Source organism: Petromyzon marinus, chromosome 76 (assembly GCF_048934315.1).
Source record: "Petromyzon marinus isolate PM22_M1 ecotype Great Lakes invasive population chromosome 76, UKy_Petmar_22M1.pri1.0, whole genome shotgun sequence".
NCBI classification, from domain to species: Eukaryota; Metazoa; Chordata; class Hyperoartia; order Petromyzontiformes; family Petromyzontidae; genus Petromyzon; species Petromyzon marinus.
Window position 1 is genome coordinate 1,739,762 of NC_133742.1, and position 23,065 is coordinate 1,762,826.

Consider the following 23,065-nt stretch of genomic DNA (forward strand, 5'->3'; position numbering starts at 1 on the left):
CTGCAGATATCAGCAGCAGCAAAGCATCCAACCTTGACAACTCCACGAGTTGGGTTTGGTGTTTGTGTGGAATCCCCTTCATCGGTCCACTTATCGATATGAAAGGTGCTTTATAAAATAGGGAGGTTAATATTCAATAGAGGTTATTAGAGCTCAATGAAAACAATTGTGTTGAACATTTTCGGTCAGTTTACAATTAGTTTAAATGGTGACAGAGATTGGAGATGGCCAAGAAACGAAACTGGTTGGTTGCAAACACTTTGTAGCAGCTACATTAAATGCTAGTGATTCCAAATTGTGTATAAACCTGGAGCATGCCATTTAGAAGTGGGGCCTTACCATTAGCCCCACAAAAACTAAGCACCTGCCTGGGCATTTTGCACCACCAAACACTCCACCCCCTCAACGCCCCATGAGTGATGGGGCAGTTGTGGAGAAGTTTCTGTACCTGGCCTGTGTGGCTTACGACTAGCTCCAGTTTGACAGCGGAGGTCTCACTCCGAATAATTGGAGCGGCATTATATTGAATTGGCTGTGTAATGCTGTGTGGAAGCTACCTAGCCTGTTGCTCCAGACAAAGCTTTGGGACTTCTCGGCCACAGTCATGCCCTCCCTTCTCTACGCTTGCACAATGTGAACCCCTTTAAAGTTACATCTGCACCCGTTATAAACATTCAAGCTAACCGACCTACAAACCATCCTGGGTTTAACCAGATTGGATTGTGTTAGGAGCGCACAGATCCTTGATAGGTCTGGACACAGTCCCATCAATGAGCTCCTCTGGCAGGTGAGGATGCATTGGCTGGGTCATGTAACCCGTATGCCCAGCCACTGCATGCCCAAGCAACTTCTGTTTGGCCAGATAGAGGGGGCTAAATGGGAATGGCACCAGGTAGAGAAGTGAATGTCTGATGCGGTACAGGAGGATGTGGAGCTGGGTTTACTTGCCGATTGATAGAGCCAACAGTGTCAAGATCTGCCTCTGTGGAGGAGGTTCGTGAAGGATGCTGCTGGGCAGTTGGAGGCAGTTGCCCTCCAGCAACAATGGAGGGCATAGGAGCAACACTCACAACAACAATCGGAGCGCTGGGGTGGCTAAAGCATAGTCGGGGCACAGGTGGTGCATCTGCCAGTCGTCTCAGTCAACCCATGGCACCAGGGTCTGTCCGGTGACCTCCTGTCAGCAGAGAGCCTTCGACACTTCACGTGGCCTTGGGAGTCCACATAGCCTGACACAACAGTGGAGGGTGTAGGTGGGGTTGTTACGCCACTTGGTGGGTTTCTGCCGGCCTCTCGTCATGATGGTGGTGGTGCGGGGTGGTGGCACAGTCGTTGACACGGTACACTACAAAACTGGCGACCCACGTTCGATTCCCACTCACGGCCACCAACACCAGTGACGACTATCTGAACGGGTCCTGGGCCTCCCCTAGGTCGACTCAGACTCAAATGAGCACCTGGTGCTGTGTGTAGTAAACAGCACCACTGGGAAGACAAAGGCAGCTGGGCGGGCGTGGTTCTGGCCACAACCACCCCGCTCGTGTGGCACAGCGCCGGCATTCATAGGCGCTGGTAGTCACTACGAACAGCACTTGCCCCGACGTTCTGTTAAAGGCAGCTGGGCGGGCGTGGTTCTGGCCACAACCACCCCGCTCGTGTGGCACAGCGCCGGCATTCATAGGCGCTGGTAGTCACTACGAACAGCACTTGCCCCGACGTTCTGTTAAAGGCTACACGGGGGACCTTTGCCTGTGGTGGTGGTTGGTGGTGGTAGTGACTCGGTGTTTCTGCCGCGGTGACGTCAGAGAGAGTTTCCGGAGCTGCCGTGGCCCCGATTCCTGGAAGCCGACCCGCCGCCCCGTTCCCTGCAATCGATAAAATAAATAAAAACATCATCTTGAGCGCTCTGTTCGGGGACCTGGGGACGTATCACCACGTTGAGTACGTCGTAGCGAGAGTACATGCAGCGGGCGGGAGTAAATCGGGGTGTTGTTGCATCTTAAGAGTTATATTGAAACCTGCGGCAATTAACCGGGACGGCCTGCTGGATACGAAGCACAAATCTCCCAACACGCAGCGAACGCACCGGTGGCTGCTTCTGTACCGATGAGTCCCTAATGAGGGTAGAAACCAGCCAGCGGTTGTTTCTCTCCCACAGCTGCCAGTCGCATTTGGGCATTTCAATCGGTGGAGACTTTAGGACAAGATGGCCACAGTGCAGTTCCTAAGGAACTGCTGGTTTCTTACACAGTGGCACAGTGGGTCAACGCGCTGCACCACGAACCCAGTCACCCGAATTCGACTCCCGCTCACGGCCACAAATGCCAGTGGCGATGATCTGAACTGGTCTGAACTCAGTACCTGGTGCGATGTGCACTGCGGAGACAAAGGCGGCCTGGCGCGGTGCTGGCCACCCACCCCCTCGTGTGCCGTGCCGGTCTTCATCGGTGCTGCTCGGTAACAGCACTTGACCCCAACAGTCTGTTAAGGCTATTCCAGGGGATGTTTGTCTTTTCTGTTATGGTGGTTGAGGTTGTTGTCCTTGTGTGCGAGTCTGTGTCCATGCTTGTCCGAGTCTGTGTGCATCTATGAGTCTGTGTTAGGTGCTACGCGCCACTAACAGCACTTGCTCCGACGCTCCTTTGAAGGCTACACGTTGGACCTGTGTCTATGCATGTCGTCCATCTGTATCTAGCCACCTGTGTTAGACTCTGCTCGATACTGACAGCACTTGCCCAGACGCTCCATTGAAGGCTACACGGGGGACCTATGTCTGTGTGTGTGTGAGATTGAGTCTGTGCGTGTCTGTGTGTGAGATTGAGTCTGTGCGTGGCTGTGTGTGATTGAGTCTGTGCGTGGCTGTGTGTGTGTGTGATTGAGTCTGTGCGTGTCTGTGCGTGGCTGTGTGTGTGTGTGATTGAGTCTGTGCGTGTCTGTGCGTGGCTGTGTGTGTGTGTGATTGAGTCTGTGCGTGTCTGTGCGTGTCTGTGTGTGTGTGTGATTGAGTCTGTGCGTGGCTGTGTCTGTGTGAGATTGAGTCTGTGCGTGGCTGTGTGTGTGTGTGAGATTGTGTCTGTGTGTGTGTGAGATTGTGTCTGTGTGTGTGTGAGATTGAGTCTGTGTGTGTGTGAGTTTGAGTCTGTGCGTGTCTGTGTGTGTGTGAGATTGAGTCTGTGCATGGCTGTGTGTGTGTGTGTGAGATTGAGTCTGTGCGTGTCTGCGCGTGGCTGTGTGTGTGTGTGTGTGATTGAGTCTGCGCGTGTCTGTGTGTGTGTGTGTGATTGAGTCTGTGCGTGTCTGTCTGTGTGTGTGTGTGTGAGATTGAGTCTGTGCGTGTCTGTCTGTGTGTGTGTGTGAGATTGAGTCTGTGCGTGTCTGTGTGTGTGTGAGATTGAGTCTGTGCGTGTCTGTGTGTGTGTGAGATTGTGTCTGTGTGTGTGTGTGATTGAGTCTGTGCGTGTCTGTGCGTGGCTGTGTGTGTGTGTGTGATTGAGTCTGTGCGTGTCTGTGCGTGGCTGTGTGTGTGTGTGTGTGAGATTGAGTCTGTGCGTGGCTGTGTGTGTGTGTGAGATTGAGTCTGTGCGTGGCTGTGTGTGTGTGTGATTGAGTCTGTGCGTGTCTGTGTGTGTGTGAGATTGAGTCTGTGCGTGGCTGTGTGTGTGTGTGTGATTGAGTCTGTGCGTGTCTGCGCGTGGCTGTGTGTGTGTGTGTGAGATTGAGTCTGTGCGTGGCTGTGTGTGTGTGTGTGATTGAGTCTGTGCGTGTCTGTCTGTGTGTGTGTGTGTGAGATTGAGTCTGTGCGTGTCTGTCTGTGTGTGTGTGTGAGATTGAGTCTGTGCGTGTCTGTGTGTGTGTGAGATTGAGTCTGTGCGTGTCTGTGTGTGTGTGAGATTGTGTCTGTGTGTGTGTGTGATTGAGTCTGTGCATGTCTGTGCGTGGCTGTGTGTGTGTGTGGCTGTGTGTGTGTGTGTGTGATTGAGTCTGTGCGTGTCTGTGCGTGGCTGTGTGTGTGTGTGTGTGAGATTGAGTCTGTGCGTGGCTGTGTGTGTGTGTGATTGAGTCTGTGCGTGTCTGTGTGTGTGTGAGATTGAGTCTGTGCGTGGCTGTGTGTGTGTGTGTGAGATTGAGTCTGTGCGTGTCTGCGCGTGGCTGTGTGTGTGAGATTGAGTCTGTGCGTGTCTGCACGTGTGTTTGTGAGATTGTGTCTGTGTGTGTGTGTGAGATTGTGTCTGTGTGTGTGTGAGATTGTGTCTGTGTGTGTGTGAGATTGTGTCTGTGTGTGTGAGATTGTGTCTGTGTGTGTGAGATTGTGTCTGTGTGTGTGTGTGAGATTGTGTCTGTGTGTGTGTGTGAGATTGAGTCTGTGCGTGTCTGCGCGTGGCTGTGTGCGTGGCAGTGGAAGCGGCGGTGGTTCGTGCTGAAGAGCGGCCGCCTGACGGGCGACTCGGACCGACTCGAGTACTTCAAGGGGCCCCGCGCCCGCTGCCCGCTGCGCTGCATCCCCCTCCGGCAGTGCTCGGCGCTCGCGTGGGACCCCCAGCGGGCCCCCCGCGAGGGCCAACGCCGACCGGGAGCGGGGGGGGTCCCCGCCGTCTCTGCCGCGTCCCAGGCGAGTCCGGTGGGTGGTGGACGGGGGGGTGGGCGGTGTTGGTCTCAAACTCAACTTTGTGAAATATCTTGTAGAGATTTACAGGCAGTCCCCGTACTTGCAAACGTCCGCACTTAGGAACGTCCCGCACTTACGAACGTCATCACACACAGCGTCATCACACACAGCGTCATCTCTCACAGAGTAATCACACACAGCGTCATCACACACAGCGTCATCACACACAGCGTCATCACTCACAGTGTCATCACTCACAGCATCATCACACACAGAGTCATCACTCACAGCGTCATCACACACAGCGTCATCTCTCACAGCGTCATCACACATAGCATCATCACTCACAGAGTCATCACACACAGCGTCATCACACACAGCGTCATCACACACAGCGTCATCACTCACAGCGTCATCACACACAGCGTCATCACTCACAGCGTCATCACACACAGCGTCATCACACATAGCGTCAACACTCACAGCGTCATCACTCACAGCGTCATCACTCACAGCGTCATCACACACAGAGTCATCACTCACAGCGTGATCACTCACAGCGTCATCACTCGCAGCGTCATCACACACAGCGTCGTCACACACAGCATCATCACTCACAGAGTCATCACTCGCAGCGTCATCACTCACAGAGTCATCACACACAGAGTCATCACACACAGCATCATCACTCACAGAGTCATCACTCGCAGCATCATCACTCACAGAGTCATCACACACAGAGTCATCACTCACAGCATCATCACTCACAGCGTCATCACACACAGCGTCATCACTCACAGCATCATCACACACAGTGTCATCACACACAGCGTCATCACACACAGCGTCATCACTCACAGTGTCATCACACACAGCGTCATCACACACAGCGTCATCACTCACAGAGTCATCACACACAGCATCATCACTCGCAGCGTCATCACACACAGCGTCATCACACACAGCGTCATCACACACAGAGTCATCACACATAGCGTCATCACTCGCAACGTCATCACACACAGCGTTATCACACACAGCATCATCACACATAGTGTCATCACACACAGCGTGATCACTCACAGCGTCATCACTCACAGCATCATCACACAAAGCGTCATCACTCACAGCGTCATCACACACAGCGTCATCACACATAGCGTCATCACACATAGCGTCATCACACACAGCGTGATCACTCACAGCGTCATCACTCACAGCGTCATCACACACAGCGTCATCACACACAGCGTGATCACTCACAGCGTCATCACTCACAGAGTCATCACTGACAGCGTCATCACACGCAGCGTCATCACACACAGCGTCATCACTCACAGCGTCATCACACACAGCGTCATCACACATAGCGTCATCACACACAGCGTGATCACTCACAGCGTCATCACTCACAGCATGATCACTCACAGCGTCATCACTCACAGAGTCATCACTGACAGCGTCATCACACGCAGCGTCATCACACACAGCGTCATCACTCACAGCGTCATCACACACAGAGTCATCACTCACAGCGTCATCACAAACAGCGTCATCACTCGAAGCGTCATCACACACAGCATCATCACTTACAGCGTCATCACACACAGCGTCATCACACACAGCGTCATCACACACAGCGTCATCACACACAGCATCATCACTCGAAGCGTCATCACACGCAGCGTCATCACACACAGTGTCATCACACACAGCGTCATCGCACACAGCGTCATCACACACAGCATCATCACACACAGCGTCATCACTCGCAGCGTCATCACTCGCAGCGTCATCACTCACAGCGTCATCACACACAGCATCAACACTCACAGCATCATCACTCACAGCATCATCACACACAGCGTCATCATACACAGCGTCATCACACACAGCGTCATCACTCACAGCGTCATTACACAGTGTCATCACTCACAGCGTCATCACACACAGCGTCGTCACACGCAGCTTCATCACTCACAGCATCATCACACACAGCGTCAACACTCACAGCATCATCACACACAGAGTCATCACACACAGCGTCATCACTCACAGCTTCATCACACACAGCGTCATCACACACAGCGTCATCACACACAGCGTCATCACCCACAGAGTCATCACTCACAGTGTGATCACTCACAGCGTCATCACTCACAGCGTCATCACACACAGCATCATCACACACAGCGTCATCACTCACAGAGTCATCACACACAGCATCATCACACACAGCGTCATCACACGCAGCGTCATCACTCGCAGCGTCATCACTCACAGCGTCATCACTCACAGCGTGATCACTCACAGCGTCATCACACACAGCGTCATCACACACAGCGTCATCACTCACAGAGTAATCACACACAGCGTCATCACTCACAGCGTCATCACACACAGCGTCATCACACACAGCATCATCACACACAGCGTCATCACTCACAGCGTCATCACACACAGCGTCATCACACACAGCGTCATCACACACAGCGTCATCACACACAGCGTCATCACACACAGAGTCATCACACACAGCATCATCACTCACAGCGGCATCACTCACAGCGTCATCACACACAGCATCAACACTCACAGCGTCATCACACACAGCGTCGTCACACACAGAGTCATCACTCACAGCGTCATCACACACAGCGTCAACACTCACAGCATCATCACACACAGAGTCATCACACACAGAGTCATCACTCACAGCGTCATCACACACAGCGTCAACACTCACAGCGTCATCACACACAGCATCATCACACACAGCGTCATCACACGCAGCGTCATCACACGCAGCGTCATCACATGCAGCGTCATCACTCCCCACCCTGACGCCTGCTGTACAGTGAGGGAAAAAAGTATTTGATCCCCTGGTGATTTTGTACGTTTGCCCACTGACAAATAAATCATCAGTCTATAATTTTAATGGTAGGTTTATTTGAACAGTGAGAGACAGAATAACAACAAAACAAACCAGAAAAACGCATGTCAAAAATGATATAAATTGATTTGCATTTTAATGAGGGAAATAAGTATTTGACCCCTCTGCAAAACATGACTCAGTACTTGGTGGCAAAACCCTTGTTGTCAATCACAGAGGTCAGACGTTTGTTGTAGTTGGCCACCAGGTTTGCACACATCTCAGGAGGGATTTTGTCCCACTCCTCTTTGCAGATCTTCTCCAAGTCATTAAGGTTTCGAGGCTGACGTTTGGCAACTCGAACCTTCAGCTCCCTCCACAGATTTTCTATGGGATTAAGGTCTGGAGACTGGCTAGGCCACTCCAGGACCTTAATGTGCTTCTTCTTGAGCCACTCCTTTGTTGCCTTGGCCGTGTGTTTTGGGTCATTGTCATGCTGGAATACCCATCCACGACCCATTTTCAATGCCCTGGCTGAGGGAAGGAGGTTCTCACCCAAGATTTGACGGTACATGGCCCCGTCCATCGTCCCTTTGATGCGGTGAAGTTGTCCTGTCCCCTTAGCAGAAAAACACCCCCAAAGGATAATGTTTCCACCTCCATGTTTGACGGTGGGGATGGTGTTCTTGGGGTCATAGGCAGCATTCCTCCTGCTCCAAACACGGCGAGTTGAGTTGATGCCAAAGAGCTCCATTTTGGTCTCATCTGACCACTACACTTTCACCCAGTTGTCCTCTGAATGATTCAGATGTTCATTGGCAAACTTCAGACGGGCATGTATATGTGCTTGCTTGAGCAGGGGGACCTTGCGGGAGCTGCAGGATTTCAGTCCTTCACGGCGTAGTGTGTTACCAATTGTTTTCTTGGTGACTATGGTCCCAGCTGCCTTGAGATCATTGACAAGATCCTCCCGTGTAGTTCTGGGCTGATTCCTCACCGTTCTCATGATCATTGCAACTCCACGAGGTGAGATCTTGCATGGAGCCTCACGCCGAGGGAGATTGACAGTTCTTTTGTGTTTCTTCCATTTGCGAATAATCGCACCAACTGTTGTCACCTTCTCACCAAGCTGCTTGGCAATGGTCTTGTAGCCCATTCCACCATTGTGTAGGTCTACAATCTTGTCCCTGACATCCTTGGAGAGCTCTTTGGTCTTGGCCATGGTGGAGAGTTTGGAATCTGATTGATTGATTGCTTCTGTGGACAGGTGTCTTTTATACAGGTAACAAGCTGAGATTAGGAGCACTCCCTTTAAGAGTGTGCTCCTAATCTCAGCTCGTTACCTGTATAAAAGACACCTGGGAGCCAGAAATCTTTCTGATTGAGAGGGGGTCAAATACTTATTTCCCTCATTAAAATGCAAATCAATTTGTAACATTTTTTGACATGCGTTTTTATGGATTTTTTTGTTGTTATTCTGTCTCTCACTGTTCAAATAACCCTACCATTCAAATTATAGACTGATCATTTCTTTGTCAGTGGGCAAACTTACAAAATCAGCAGGGGATCAAATACTCTGTATGTGAAGTTCGCGTGTCTCTTTCCCTGTGATCGTGTGGATTTTTCTCCGGGTCCTCCGGTTTTTCCCTCCACATTTAGAATCGACGCCACGCATTTAGAGTATTTGGCTGCTGCTGCTGCTGCTGTACATTCCCACACGAGGACGATAAAGCCAACTTAGCTGAGCTATCGTTACGCGATGGCCATGTCTACGCAGCTCAGTGGGGCCTCACACCTGGCAAAAAAAAAAGTTTAATTAGTTCGTTCATAGTCTAACCAACACCGATTCCGACTCCCGACGACTCGGTCGCAGGGGGAGGACGTGGCGGCTCACGAGAGGAGCGGAGGCACCGCGGTGGAGCCGCCCTCGCCCCTGGGCTTTGTGTTCGGCCTGCGCACGCCGGAGCGAGTCTACGTGCTGGAGGCCGACTCGGCGCACGAGATGCACGCGTGGGTGAAGGCGCTGCGTCAGCTGTGTGGGCAACCCGGTGAGAGAGCCAGTCACCTCCCCTGTCTCTCCGCTACTGCTACTGTGATCACTACCGACTGTACCTAACGAGAGAGCCAGTCACCTCCCCTGTCTCTCCGCTACTGTGATCACTACCGACTGTACCTAACGAGAGAGCCAGTCACCTCCCCTGTCTCTCCGCTACTGTGATCACTACCGACTGTACCTAATGAGAGAGCCAGTCGCCTCCCCTGTCTCTCCGCTACTGTGATCACTACCGACTGTACCTAACGAGAGAGCCAGTCGCCTCCCCTGTCTCTCCGCTACTGTGATCACTACCGACTGTACCTAGTGAGAGAGCCAGTCACCTCCCTGTCTCTCCGCTATTGCTACTGTGATCACTACCGACTGTACCTAGTGAGAGAGCCAGTCACCTCCCCTGTCTCTCCGCTACTGTGATCACTACCGACTGTACCTAGTGAGAGAGCCAGTCGCCTCCCTGTCTCTCCGCTACTGCTACTGTGATCACTACCGACTGTACCTAATGAGAGAGCCAGTCACCTCCCCTGTCTCTCCGCTACTGTGATCACTGCCGACTGTACCTAGTGAGAGAGCCAGTCACCTCCCCTGTCTCTCCGCTATTGTGATCACTACCGACTGTACCTAATGAGAGAGCCAGTCACCTCCCCTGTCTCTCCGCTATTGTGATCACTGCCGACTGTACCTAGTGAGAGAGCCAGTCACCTCCCCTGTCTCTCCGCTACTGCTACTGTGATCACTACCGACTGTACCTAACGAGAGAGCCAGTTGCCTCCCCTGTCTCTCCGCTACTGCTACTGTGATCACTACCGACTGTACCTAACGAGAGAGCCAGTCACCTCCCCTGTCTCTCCGCTACTGTGATCACTACCGACTGTACCTAGTGAGAGAGCCAGTCACCTCCCCTGTCTCTCCGCTACTGTGATCACTACCGACTGTACCTAGTGAGAGAGCCAGTCACCTCCCCTGTCTCTCCGCTACTGCTACTGTGATCACTACCGACTGTACCTAATGAGAGAGCCAGTTGCCTCCCCTGTCTCTCCGCTACTGTGATCACTACCGACTGTACCTAATGAGAGAGCCAGTCACCTCCCCTGTCTCTCCGCTACTGTGATCACTACCGACTGTACCTAGTGAGAGAGCCAGTCACCTCCCCTGTCTCTCCGCTACTGTGATCACTACCGACTGTACCTAGTGAGAGAGCCAGTCGCCTCCCCTGTCTCTCCGCTATTGTGATCACTACCGACTGTACCTAGTGAGAGAGCCAGTCACCTCCCCTGTCTCTCCGCTACTGCTACTGTGATCACTACCGACTGTACCGAGTGAGAGAGCCAGTCACCTCCCCTGTCTCTCCGCTACTGCTACTGTGATCACTACCCGACTGTACCTAACGAGAGAGCCAGTCGCCTCCCTGTCTCTCCGCTACTGCTACTGTGATCACTACCGACTGTACCTAGTGAGAGAGTTCGTCACCTCCCTGTCTCTCCGCTACTGTGATCACTACCGACTGTACCTAGTGAGAGAGCCAGTCACCTCCCCTGTCTCTCCGCTACTGTGATCACTACCGACTGTACCTAATGAGAGAGCCAGTCACCTCCCCTGTCTCTCCGCTATTGTGATCACTACCGACTGTACCTAATGAGAGAGCCAGTCACCTCCCCTGTCTCTCCGCTACTGTGATCACTACCGACTGTACCTAGTGAGAGAGCCAGTCGCCTCCCCTGTCTCTCCGCTACTGCTACTGTGATCACTACCCGACTGTACCTAATGAGAGAGCCAGTTGCCTCCCCTGTCTCTCCGCTACTGTGATCACTACCGACTGTACCTAGTGAGAGAGCCAGTCGCCTCCCTGTCTCTCCGCTACTGCTACTGTGATCACTACCCGACTGTACCTAACGAGAGAGCCAGTCGCCTCCCCTGTCTCTCCGCTACTGCTACTGTGATCACTACCGACTGTACCTAATGAGAGAGTTCGTCACCTCCCCTGTCTCTCCGCTACTGTGATCACTACCGACTGTACCTAACGAGAGAGCCAGTCACCTCCCCTGTCTCTCCGCTACTGTGATCACTACCGACTGTACCTAGTGAGAGAGCCAGTCACCTCCCCTGTCTCTCCGCTATTGTGATCACTACCGACTGTACCTAATGAGAGAGCCAGTCACCTCCCTGTCTCTCCGCTACTGTGATCACTACCGACTGTACCTAGTGAGAGAGCCAGTCGCCTCCCCTGTCTCTCCGCTACTGCTACTGTGATCACTACCGACTGTACCTAATGAGAGAGCCAGTCACCTCCCCTGTCTCTCCGCTACTGTGATCACTACCGACTGTACCTAGTGAGAGAGCCAGTCACCTCCCTGTCTCTCCGCTACTGCTACTGTGATCACTACCGACTGTACCTAATGAGAGAGCCAGTCACCTCCCCTGTCTCTCCGCTACTGTGATCACTACCGACTGTACCTAGTGAGAGAGCCAGTCGCCTCCCTGTCTCTCCGCTACTGCTACTGTGATCACTACCCGACTGTACCTAATGAGAGAGCCAGTTGCCTCCCCTGTCTCTCCGCTATTGCTACTGTGATCACTACCCGACTGTACCTAATGAGAGAGCCAGTTGCCTCCCCTGTCTCTCCGCTATTGCTACTGTGATCACTACCGACTGTACCTAATGAGAGAGCCAGTTGCCTCCCCTGTCTCTCCGCTACTGTGATCACTACCGACTGTACCTAACGAGAGAGCCAGTCACCTCCCCTGTCTCTCCGCTACTGTGATCACTACCGACTGTACCTAGTGAGAGAGCCAGTCACCTCCCCTGTCTCTCCGCTACTGTGATCGTTACCGACTGTACCTAATGAGAGAGCCAGTTACCTCCCTGCCTCTCCGCTACTGCTACTGTGATCACTACCGACTGTACCTAACGAGAGAGCCAGTCACCTCCCCTGTCTCTCCGCCACTGCTACTGTGATCACTGCCGACTGTACCTAATGAGAGAGTTTGTCACCTCCCCTGTCTCTCCGCTACTGTGATCACTACCGACTGTACCTAACGAGAGAGCCAGTCACCTCCCTGTCTCTCCGCTACTGCTACTGTGATCACTACCGACTGTACCTAATGAGAGAGCCAGTTGCCTCCCCTGTCTCTCCGCTACTGTGATCACTACCGACTGTACCTAATGAGAGAGCCAGTCACCTCCCTGTCTCTCCGCTACTGTGATCACTACCGACTGTACCTAATGAGAGAGCCAGTTACCTCCCCTGTCTCTCCGCTACTGTGATCACTACCGACTGTACCTAGTGAGAGAGCCAGTCACCTCCCTGTCTCTCCGCTACTGTGATCACTACCGAATGTACCTAGTGAGAGTGCTCGTTACCTCCCTGTTCCTCCGCTACTGCTACTATGTGTGGGAGCTACCTGGTCTGTCGCTGCACACAAAGCTTAGGGTCTTCTCTCCTTCTCGTTGCTTGCGAAACGTGAACCCCTGTAATGGAACATCGGTTTCCGGTTAGAAACATTCAGGCTGGCTTGCCTACAATCCATCCTGGGTTAAACCAGGCTGGATTGTGGGAGGAGTTAACAGATCCTTGAAATATCTAGACACAATTCCATCAGTGAGCTCCTCCGGCAGGTGATGCTGTGTTGGCTGGGTAACGTAGCCTGCATGCCCAGCCATTGCATGCCCAAACAGCTTTTGGTTGGCTAGATAGAGGAGGGGGCACGGCACGGGCTGGAGAAGACATTAACTGATCTGGTACAGGAGGATGTGGAGCTGAGTGGACTTGCCGATGACCGGTACCAGCGGTGTCAAGATCGGCCTCTGTGGAGGAGGAGGCTCGTGAAGGACGCTACTGGGCAGTTGAAGGCAGTCGCTCTCCAGCAAGAGAGGGGAGGGCAAGCGATGCTCACAACGAGTGGAGTGCCAGGCGGCTAAAACGCAGCAAGTTGGCACAGTAGGGGGCACAGGTGGTGCATCTTCCAGTCATCTTAGTCAGTCAACCCATGACACCTGGGTCGTGACCTTCTGTCAGCAGAGAGCCCTCGACATTTCACATGTCCTCAAAGTGCAGCTAGCCTGGCACAAGCATCAGGGTGACATCACTATCACTTCGTAACGAATGGCTGCTGTTGTTGTTGAGTGCATGGGTGATTGCGTGAGTGTGGTTAGCGCTGCACTCCACTTCTTCGTCATTTCTCTTGTCCAACCTCTATTGTATTTTCCAAATATTCTGCACAGGCTTCTGGTGTTTGGCATTGCCAAATCTTGAGGAAGTGTATTGTGGTTGCTGCAGGGCATCAGAAGATGATCCACGGTTTGCTTCTCCTGACAAGCACACATTGTATTCTTTGGGTCTTTTGGTAAAGTCGCGTAGATATGTAAAAAAATTACAAAAAACTACGATGTTTCGATCGCAACACAAGCGATCGTCATCAGGTGGAGAAAAAAGTGGGTAAGCCTCTAAAGGGAAACTGTTTATAAAGGTTTAAAATGGGCATAGCCCAAGTGTCAGAACAGAGTGGGTGGGGCACAAGAGCCTTGGGGCAGCATGAGTGGAGAAGTTTACGTCAATGTGAGGGATTAAAAAACTGGTCAGCCTCGGAGAGTGCTAAAATGTAAACATCATAGCCAGTTATGACTTAAACTTGTTGATGACGTCCTTCCATTGATTGCTGAGTTTGTACCCATCCTCTTGGTTGAAATTGTGTCTATGTCTGTATATATATGGATGGTCTTCATGAACAAATCTTTGTTGATGGCCAGTGGGCTTGCAAAGTACATTCGTATTAGAGAAATCAATTTCATGTGAGCCAACCGCATTAAAACAATGATCAGCCACGGCCGAAGTGTTGGTCCTACCGTGTTTCAGATCTGTCTTATGTTCACGAACACAGTCCGAGACATGTCACTTAGTTTCCCCAATGTAACTACTGCCGCAGACACAGCTTAGTTTGTAGACGCCGGGGTTTTGCGTGTCAGGGATCACATCCTTCACAGATGGGATCAGATCACGAATTTTATGTACTGTGTTAAATCGAACCTGTATCTTGTGTTTGCTCAAGATTTTGTAAATATTTTTGGTGATCCCTGCTATGAATGTCAAGGTGATGGTTTTGATTGGGTCTTCAGATGGTTCTTTCCCAAAGCTTGGGGTGATAGCTTTACGGATTGTGTAGTCTGAATATCCATTCGTCTTGAGAGCTTGGTGTACGTGTTCCAGTTCACTGGCTAGGTGATGATATTCTTGGGTCTTTCGGTAAAGTCACGTATAAGGGAAACAATGAAATAGTAAAAATATAAAACAATTTATTGTTTTATAAAATAATAAAAATATAAAAAATGTATTGTTTTATATTTGTATTTTATTGTTTCCCTTCTACGTGGCTTTACCGAGAGACCCAATAATATGAATCCCTGCAGTCACAAAAGCTTTAAATCAAAATTTAGGTGATGCTAGTCGGAGATACATCGAGCTCTATGGTGTAGAGTTTTGTTGAGGGAATTCTTCTGGAATGGATGATGGTGGGAGTCAGGTTTAAGGTAGGCATCAGTATTGGTGGCTTTCCTGTAGACAGAGTGGCTCATTGAGTCATCTGGTCTCTTTTTTATTAGGACATCCAAGAAAGGTAGCTTGCCATCCTTTTCCACCTCCATAGTGAATTTGATGGCTGGGTGTATGGAATTGATGTGGTTGAGGAATTGGTTCAGAGCTGGTCGGCCATGTGGCCAGATGACGAACATGTCACCTACGTACCTCTTCCACAAGGACGGACGTAGAGTGGATGCCTGGATGGCATGTCTCAAATTTGTCCATGAAAACATTGGCTACAACTTGAGATAAGGGAGAACCCATTGGGGTGCCTTCACCTTGTTTGTACAATGTTCCATTCCAGGTAAAGTAAGTGTTGGTGAGGCAGTGTTTCACCAGGGCCAGTACATCAGCATTCAGTCCTTGTTGGACCAAATCTTCAATGATTGCAATGGTGTCAGGCACAGGAACTTTGGTAAACAAAGAAACTACATCGAAACTAACGAGCAAATCACCTGGAGATAGTGAGATGTCCTTAATTAATGATACCAAGTGAGCCGAGTTAAGTACAGATTAGGCGGTCTTACCTGTGAATGGCTGTAAGGTCTCGGGCAGAAATCGGGCCAGTTTGTAGGTGGGCGAGTCAATGCTGGAGACGATAGGACTAAGGGGTGTACCTTCTTTATGGATTTTTGGTAAGCCATACAATCTGGGTGGTCTAGCAGCAGAGGGTTTTAAGGAAAATTGCTTGGTTTGTTCGATTAATGAAGTTGAATCAGTGATGATACTGTTGGTTTTGGTAATGAGGCTATTGGTGGGATCTCTTTTAATCTGTGTATAGCTACCATCATTAAGTAGGTCCTGAATTTAGTTATTGTATGTGGTTTTGTCCATGATAACCGTGGCATTGCCCTTGTCGGCTAAGAGGATGACAATATCAAGCTTCTTTTTTAATTGAGATAGCTCAAAACGCTCATCCTTACTGATGTTGCTGATAGGTGTCTTAGCATTTTTAAGGATTGCAGTGATGTCTGATCTTGGCACGTCTGCAGTGATGTGTCCTGAACCTCACATTAACATCACCTTCTCCGCTCATGCCGTCCCAGGGCTCTTGTACCCCCCACTCCGTTCTGACACTTGGGCTACGCCCATTTTAAACCTTTATAAACAGTTTGCCTTTAGAGGTTTACCCCAATTTTTCTCCACCTGATGACGATCGCTTGCGTGGCGATCGAAACGTCGTCGTTTTTTGTAAAAAAAAAAAGTAACCTATCTACGTGGTGACTTTACCGAAAGACCCAAAGAATATGAATTCCTGCAGTCACGAAAGCTTTAAGTCAAGATTTAAGCACACATTGGTCGATTGTTGTGTAGAAGTCCCCCCATGATTTCATGAGAGTTGGATCTGCCGAATCCCACTCTGTCTGTTTCGGCTCCGCCAATATGAGCCGTTTGCAAGTGGAGCCAGATGCGAGTTCCTCACTGGGGGGGTGATTCCTTGTCAGATCTATTCAGCAGGTTTGTGGCCTGATTTTTTTCCCCCATTCTTTTTGCCAGATGGAAGCTTCTGGAAGATCCTGATGATGTAGTGTCAGTGGTTACACAGTGGAGCGCACAAACAGGTCCCTGCAGGGTGGGCTGGTAGGAACATTGGAATTTTGCGTTTGCTATAGACGTTATTTTTTTTAATTGAAATAAAGTATTGAAAGGGGATGGACGGACGGACAGACACATTAATCTATTGCAGGCTGGTACACTCAGTTTACAACTTCGTTCCTACCAGTATAAGTTATTTCTCAATCAGAGACGACCATGGTGGTGCTGGCTGATGGCCATGTTGAGGATGGCAGACGCCCCCACCCTAGGACTTGCCGATCGTGGTCTCTTGCCACTCTCCTCCTTATGTTGGGGGGGGGGGGGGGCACTGTGCCAGATAGTACAATATAAGCAGGGAAGAGGGATGGCTTTCAAGGCGCCCTGTTATGATTCTGCATATATAATATAGGAGCGGTGTTGACATTTTTACTGTGGGTTGAGCATCCCCAGGTAGAGCATGCATATTCAGCCACAGAGAAACAAAGTGCTAGGGCGGTGTGGTGCATAGAGTGGATGGATGTGCTCTCCCCACTTTGAATTTGTGAGCTTTCACAGAATGTTGTTTTGTGTGTTGACCTTGGCTTTAGTATTTAAAGTATGCGTTTTGCAGCTGAGTATATGATCCAGTGTTACCCCGAGGTACACCGGGTGACTGGTGTTTGAGGCTCTGGTCTCCCCAGGTGATATTCAGGTGTCGCTCTGCATCCTGGTTTCACAGGTGCAGAGCACAGATTTGAGTTTTACCCGGGTTGGCTTTGAGGTCATTATTTAGGTAATATCTTGACATCTCGTCCAGTGCCTTCTCCAGGATCTTCTTCTCTGTATCCTCGAAATGTCTCTGCTGTGTGGCGATACAGAGATCATCAGCATAGGCGAACCGCTGACATTCAGCAGCAAGCGGCTGATCATTGGTGTAGATATTGAATAAAAGTGAGGCCAGCACACTGCCTTGTGGTAAGCCATTCTTTTGGAAACACAATCTACTTTTCTGCCCGTTTAGTTCTATATAGAGGCATCCGTTCTCTAGTGAGGCTACAGATGGTCTGGCGAAGATCTAGGTCGCCAGTTATGAGGTACAGTTTTTGGATCAAGATGTGGTGTTGGATAGTGTCGTATGCAGCAGATAGCTCAACAAACGCTGGACCCGTGGATCAACTTCTGTTAGAAGCCATCTTTGATGTGCTGTGTGAGGATTTAGTAGTTGGGCCTGCGTAGGATCGGCCGGGTCTGAAGCCCCCTTAGTCTCGTATGAGTTTGAGATCTACCAGGGGTGTAGGATAAGATATTCGTAGAGTTTGTAGGTGATGCTAAAGGAGGGAGATCGGTCTGTAGCTTTTTTGGTGCTGGAAGATCTTTCCCTGGTTTTGGCAGAGCTATGACTCTTGCCTTCCCTCCATACTGATGGTATCTGTTTACTCATCATACACGTATTGAATAGGTCAAGGAGGTCATTGCGTTGCGAATGGGTCTGAGGTGTTGTATCATTTCAACAAGCATGTCGTCCACTTCCTGCTGCCTTACCATGTTCAAGAAGGCCTATACCAGCTGTCAGATCCTCCATAGTGAATGGGCGGGTTAAGTCTTTGGGTGGTTGCTTGTCAGGCGGTATAATACAGCGTTGGTGTTCTCCAGTGTTTCTTGTTTGCAACCGATTCCCATTGTTGTGGATTTGGTTGTGCAACCTGGTTTAGCAGTCACATTTGACACAGCTGGAGGTGCGATGTTGTCACCTCTTGTTTGATTCTGGTCATCCTCAAGCTTTCTTGCTGTTGTGTGTAGTCAGATTGGTGTTCACGATCATCTCTCTCCAGGCATTGTGTCGCTCCTATGTTGTTGATTAGGTTTTCTCCCAGTCGTGGATTCTGAGAAGAGGGTCAAGATGGTATTCTTCCTCATGGTGAGCGTACAGCTCAGATTGTTGTGCTTGACATGCGGGGGATGTTTCTTGTGCGGCACCCCCTTGGGATGGAGCGGCAGGCACTATTTTTTACAACCCTCGTGAAACTGTTGTTGTTCTCATGGGTGGGTGTGTGATGTCCCACATTTATTTCCTCCACTGCCTCTGTTGAAGGGTATCCAATTGGCTTTCTTCAGGTTAAATCGTCTGCGAAATGGAGTGTTTTGCACTGCTATTAGTGACCCTAGTTTGATATTTATAAGGCAGTGTTGGTGTTCGGTATGGGCTCTCGTACTACTTTCTGGCACGTGGATAATTTCATTGCTTGCAAAAAACCGAGGCCTGGGTTGTATCCCCTTCTCCAGCGGCTGCTGCTGACTTGGGGGGTTGTTTTGCATCATACGCCAGCGTCAGGTTACTGGACTCTGCCAATTGTCCCTCTTAGGGGGTTGCCTTCATTGTATTTGGCATCATATCCCACAAGCTGTGTGATGGGAGTTTAGGTCCCCGATCACTCGGCTATACTTGTGAAAAATGTTCTTGCGTTCTTGATATACTTGCGTAAATATGATCTCCCCCTGTTCTGCAGAGTGAGTCGAGTTTATATGACCTCCCCCTGTTCTGCATGGGTTTCCTCCCGTAGCTAAACCCACACCCACAGTGGAACTGGTATTGTGGCCAAATCACCCCAATGCTGAAAAATTTCCCGCAAATCACTCAATTGGCATCAAACAGCAGAAGCAGCAACAGCAGTAGGAATAAACACACCCAGTAGTACAGAAAGTTGACAGGATCCACCAGAGAGACTCAGCGATGTCTCTCCTGGGTAAAACCAACAACTGAACAGTATGATGAAAAATAAAAATAAGTGTTTACACTTTCTGGCAATAACACATGAATTGTGTTAAGATATTCAAACACCAAATAGAGACCTTCGTCTGCATTAACGACGCATACTCTTGTGGAAAAAATATGCAAACAAAACATGCTCTGATGATAGCATATTTGTTTGCATGTTTAGGACGATGCATGTAATATCGGAGCATGTTTGTGTGCATGTTTTGCCACAAGTACGTGTGATTCATGCAGTACTTGAAGCCTTGCAAAAGGTATCTACTATTTGAACATCAGCAACACCGACCACGTGGGCCACGTTATTGTGAAGCCACACGCAGAGAATATTTCACCACTAACCACCGCATGGCATTTCCTTGAAGTGCAGACTCGGATTCCTGGAAACGTGATTTGCAATCTCCTATATATTACCCACAGTCTCTTTCTCACACACGCACAGATAAATACAAAGTCCCCCCCCCCCCCCCGTGTAGCAAGTATTTTTAGCGGTGAGTAGCAGCAGGGCCGATGAAGGCCGGCACTGTGGCACACGAGACAGTGGGTGGCCAGCACCATTCCCGCCTGGCCGCCTTTGTATCCCCAGTGGCGATGTTTACTACGCACCACGTGTACTCATTTGAGGCTGATTCGACCTAGAGTAGGGCCAGGATCGGTTCAGATAATTGCTATCACTGGTGGTGGCCCGTAGTTACACACGGAGGTAAAGAGAATCGCCAAAAACACAATAGCCTTAAAAGGAAAAATATTCATGATCAGCGTGGTTTGGAGGAATTAGAGTTAGTGGGTGAGTTAGTGGGTGAGTGAGTGGGTTAATCAATGGGTGGGTGATTGGGTTAGTGAGTTGGTCAGTGAGTAGGTGAGTGAGGGAGCGATTGAGTGAGTGAGCGAATGTGTCAGTGAGTGAGTTGGTGAATGAGTGGGTGAATGAGTGGGTGATTGAGTTAGTGAATGAGTGTGTGAATGAACTAGTAAATGGGTAGGTGAGTTAGTGAAGGAGTGGGTGAGTTAGTGAATGGGTATATATTTATAGTTTGTGTGTTCTATTTGTGTCTCTCTGTGTGTCTCTTGTGTGTCTGGGGTGCTATGGTTGCGATGAGATGTTATACCCCGCGCATCGTATGAAGGAGATTGTGGTTTCGATCCCGACCCTAATGATGTCTGCTGTATATTTGGAGTTTGCATGTTCTCCAATTTCCCCCCCAACATTGAGAATCAACATCACGCTATACATTTTTTTGAGCGTTCATTTGTGATAGCCAAGTCGCTTGTAAAAAAGAGCTACATAGCTCAATGGATCTTACCCGAAAGAACCAAAGAAAATAAAAATTGTTTAACAGTTTAGCTAGTACGCAGTGTGTCATAAATTGTCTGTGTTTGTCACACAGATGGCACCAAACCCGCCGACCAATCGAAATCTCCAAGCCCGGCCTACTCCGCCAACGCCGGCCAATCGGGAGGCTCCTCTCATCCCAGGTCCGGCGCCATCTCCAAGAGCACATCGGCCATTTTCCCGGTCCCTGCCCGGAGCCATGCCCCCTCAAAGGGTGGCCACGCCCCCTCCCCGGGCCACGCCCACTCACTCGACCAATTGTACGGGGCGGAGCAGAGGCTCCACCCACATCGTCTGCGCAGCCAATCGCAGCCCAGCAGTGCGCTGGGCGTCCCGCCCAGAAGCCAGGTGACAGCGTCGTTGTTGTTGTGAGCGGTGTTGTAAATGCTACCACCATCCACACCATCATCAACACCATCATTGACATTGCTAACATTATAAACACCATCATTAACACCATCAACATTCTCATCAACACAGTCATTAACACCATCATCATAAACATCAATTAACATTACCATCATAAGCATAATTAGCATCAACATCATCAACACCATCATTAACATGATCATTAACAACATCATCACCATCATCATGAGCATTCACATAATCCACAACATCATCATCAAAACCATTATTAACATCATCATTCACATCATCATCACCATCATTAACATAATTAGCATAAATACCGTCATGAACATATTTATTATCAACATCCTTATCAACACCATCGCCATCATCATCAACACCACCATCATCAGCATCACTAACGTCTGCATTCATTTTTGGGGTGGTGACGCGTTGCCAGTGTTGATTCTTGAAAAAAACCGAATTGGCTTTAGCCTTAGGAATAGGTTTAACCCTTTTAACTGGCACAAAAACTGACACCTTTATTCAAGGCATCATGTTTGCAAAAACCACAACACAAGCAGTCAGAATGCAAACAAAAAAGACAACTCTGATAATATGCACTGTCCTTGAATTTGATTGGTCCACACCCGAGACAGCTTTTCTTGTTGGACCAGAAGACGCCAAAAGGCGTACAACTCAAAAACAGCACACCATCAGAGCAAACATGATGCCTTGTATAATAAAGGTGTCAGTTTTTGTGCCAGTTAAAAGGGTAAAACCTATTCCTATATCTTGTTTCTGGCAAAGGAGGTCTCATAATGTAAATGGCTTTAGCCTTTCCAGCCAAGAACAACACTGCAAGGAGGCGTTAAGATGTCCAAAGACCAAATAGACAGCGATTATCACTACGAAGCGTCAACGTCAAGTAGTCTGCATGAACCACGCATCTTTCCTGTGGTAAAGCACGCCGACAAACACGCGCCTTGATAATAATGTTATGCATTGCCATTGGAAATGATTGGTCGAGACGAGAGCTACAGCCTCCTCCGTTATGGCCTCGTCTCCCCCACCGGTGGTAGACCAGAGAACAACGCCAACCGGCGGACAGTACCAGGACAATACCACACAAACACGCTTTGATAATGACGCACGCATTGTCCTTGGATCTGATCGGCCTACACCTGAGCAAGACGGCTTCCTTTGTGTTGCAGAGGTTCGCGGTACAGATCTGGCAGGCCACCCTGGCTAATACTGCTGGTAACCGTAATAACAATATATAATAATTATTATACGATGGATGTTACAGTCCGTGTATCATCAGCAGTTGAGCCAGTCTCTGCCTGAACCAATGCTGGTGAACTGCCCAAAGGTTTCTAGGGCAATGACCGGTTTTCTTCATGATAAGGCAGTGACCGGTTTCGACATTCAGTGTCTCATCAGCAGCACGTGGGCCGTCACGCACACCGCTTGATTCCCCAGAGCATCCCTCGAGGTGACGCGCATTGCGAACTCGGGGGGTCGTCGTCTGCTCTGGGGGTTCGTCTGGAGGAAGCTCAATGGGGAAGTGTCGCCCACCCTGGCGGGGTGGGGGGAGGGGGGAGCCTTGACGGGAAAGCGGTGGCGGTGGCCGAGATGGAAAAGAAACCCGGCAAGCAGAACTCGACGCTGGGACGTGCCAGAATCTGCGGCGTTTAGACTGCTAGCAGGAGGAAGAGGAGGGGGAGGAGGTGGAGGGGGAATAGGAGGAGGAGGTGGAGGGGGAATCTAATGAGCTGTGAAGCTCTTTGTCACACATTGTCCAGTAGGGGCACGGCATATCTATGGGTCTCCATGGGTCTCTGTTGTAGCTCTATGTATCTCTATGTAGCTCTCTGTATCTCTATGTATCTCTATTGTAGCTCTATGTAGCTCTATGTATCTCTATGTATCTCTATTGTAGCTCTATGTATCTCTATTGTAGCTCTATGTATCTCTATTGTAGCTCTATGTATC

At 49.9% G+C, this 23,065-nt stretch overlaps 2 protein-coding genes across 4 annotated transcripts in view; both read left to right on the forward strand.

The window, feature by feature from the left end:
- The window catches only part of LOC116957542 (uncharacterized), a 305,854-nt gene that overhangs the window by 50,454 nt on the left and 232,335 nt on the right, over positions 1 to 23,065 (forward strand). The window lies entirely within an intron of this gene.
- Positions 1 to 23,065, forward strand: part of LOC116957517 (uncharacterized) — a 98,872-nt gene that overhangs the window by 9,274 nt on the left and 66,533 nt on the right. For 2 of the 3 annotated variants that reach the window (XM_076056482.1, XM_032979722.2), the window contains exons 2-4: positions 4,397 to 4,618; positions 9,352 to 9,526; positions 20,775 to 21,067. In XM_076056482.1, coding sequence (XP_075912597.1) covers positions 4,397 to 4,618; positions 9,352 to 9,526; positions 20,775 to 21,067 — 690 coding nt within the window. The remainder of the gene's footprint in view (positions 1 to 4,396; positions 4,619 to 9,351; positions 9,527 to 20,774; positions 21,068 to 23,065) is intronic. The other variant, XM_076056481.1, reaches the window with a different exon arrangement.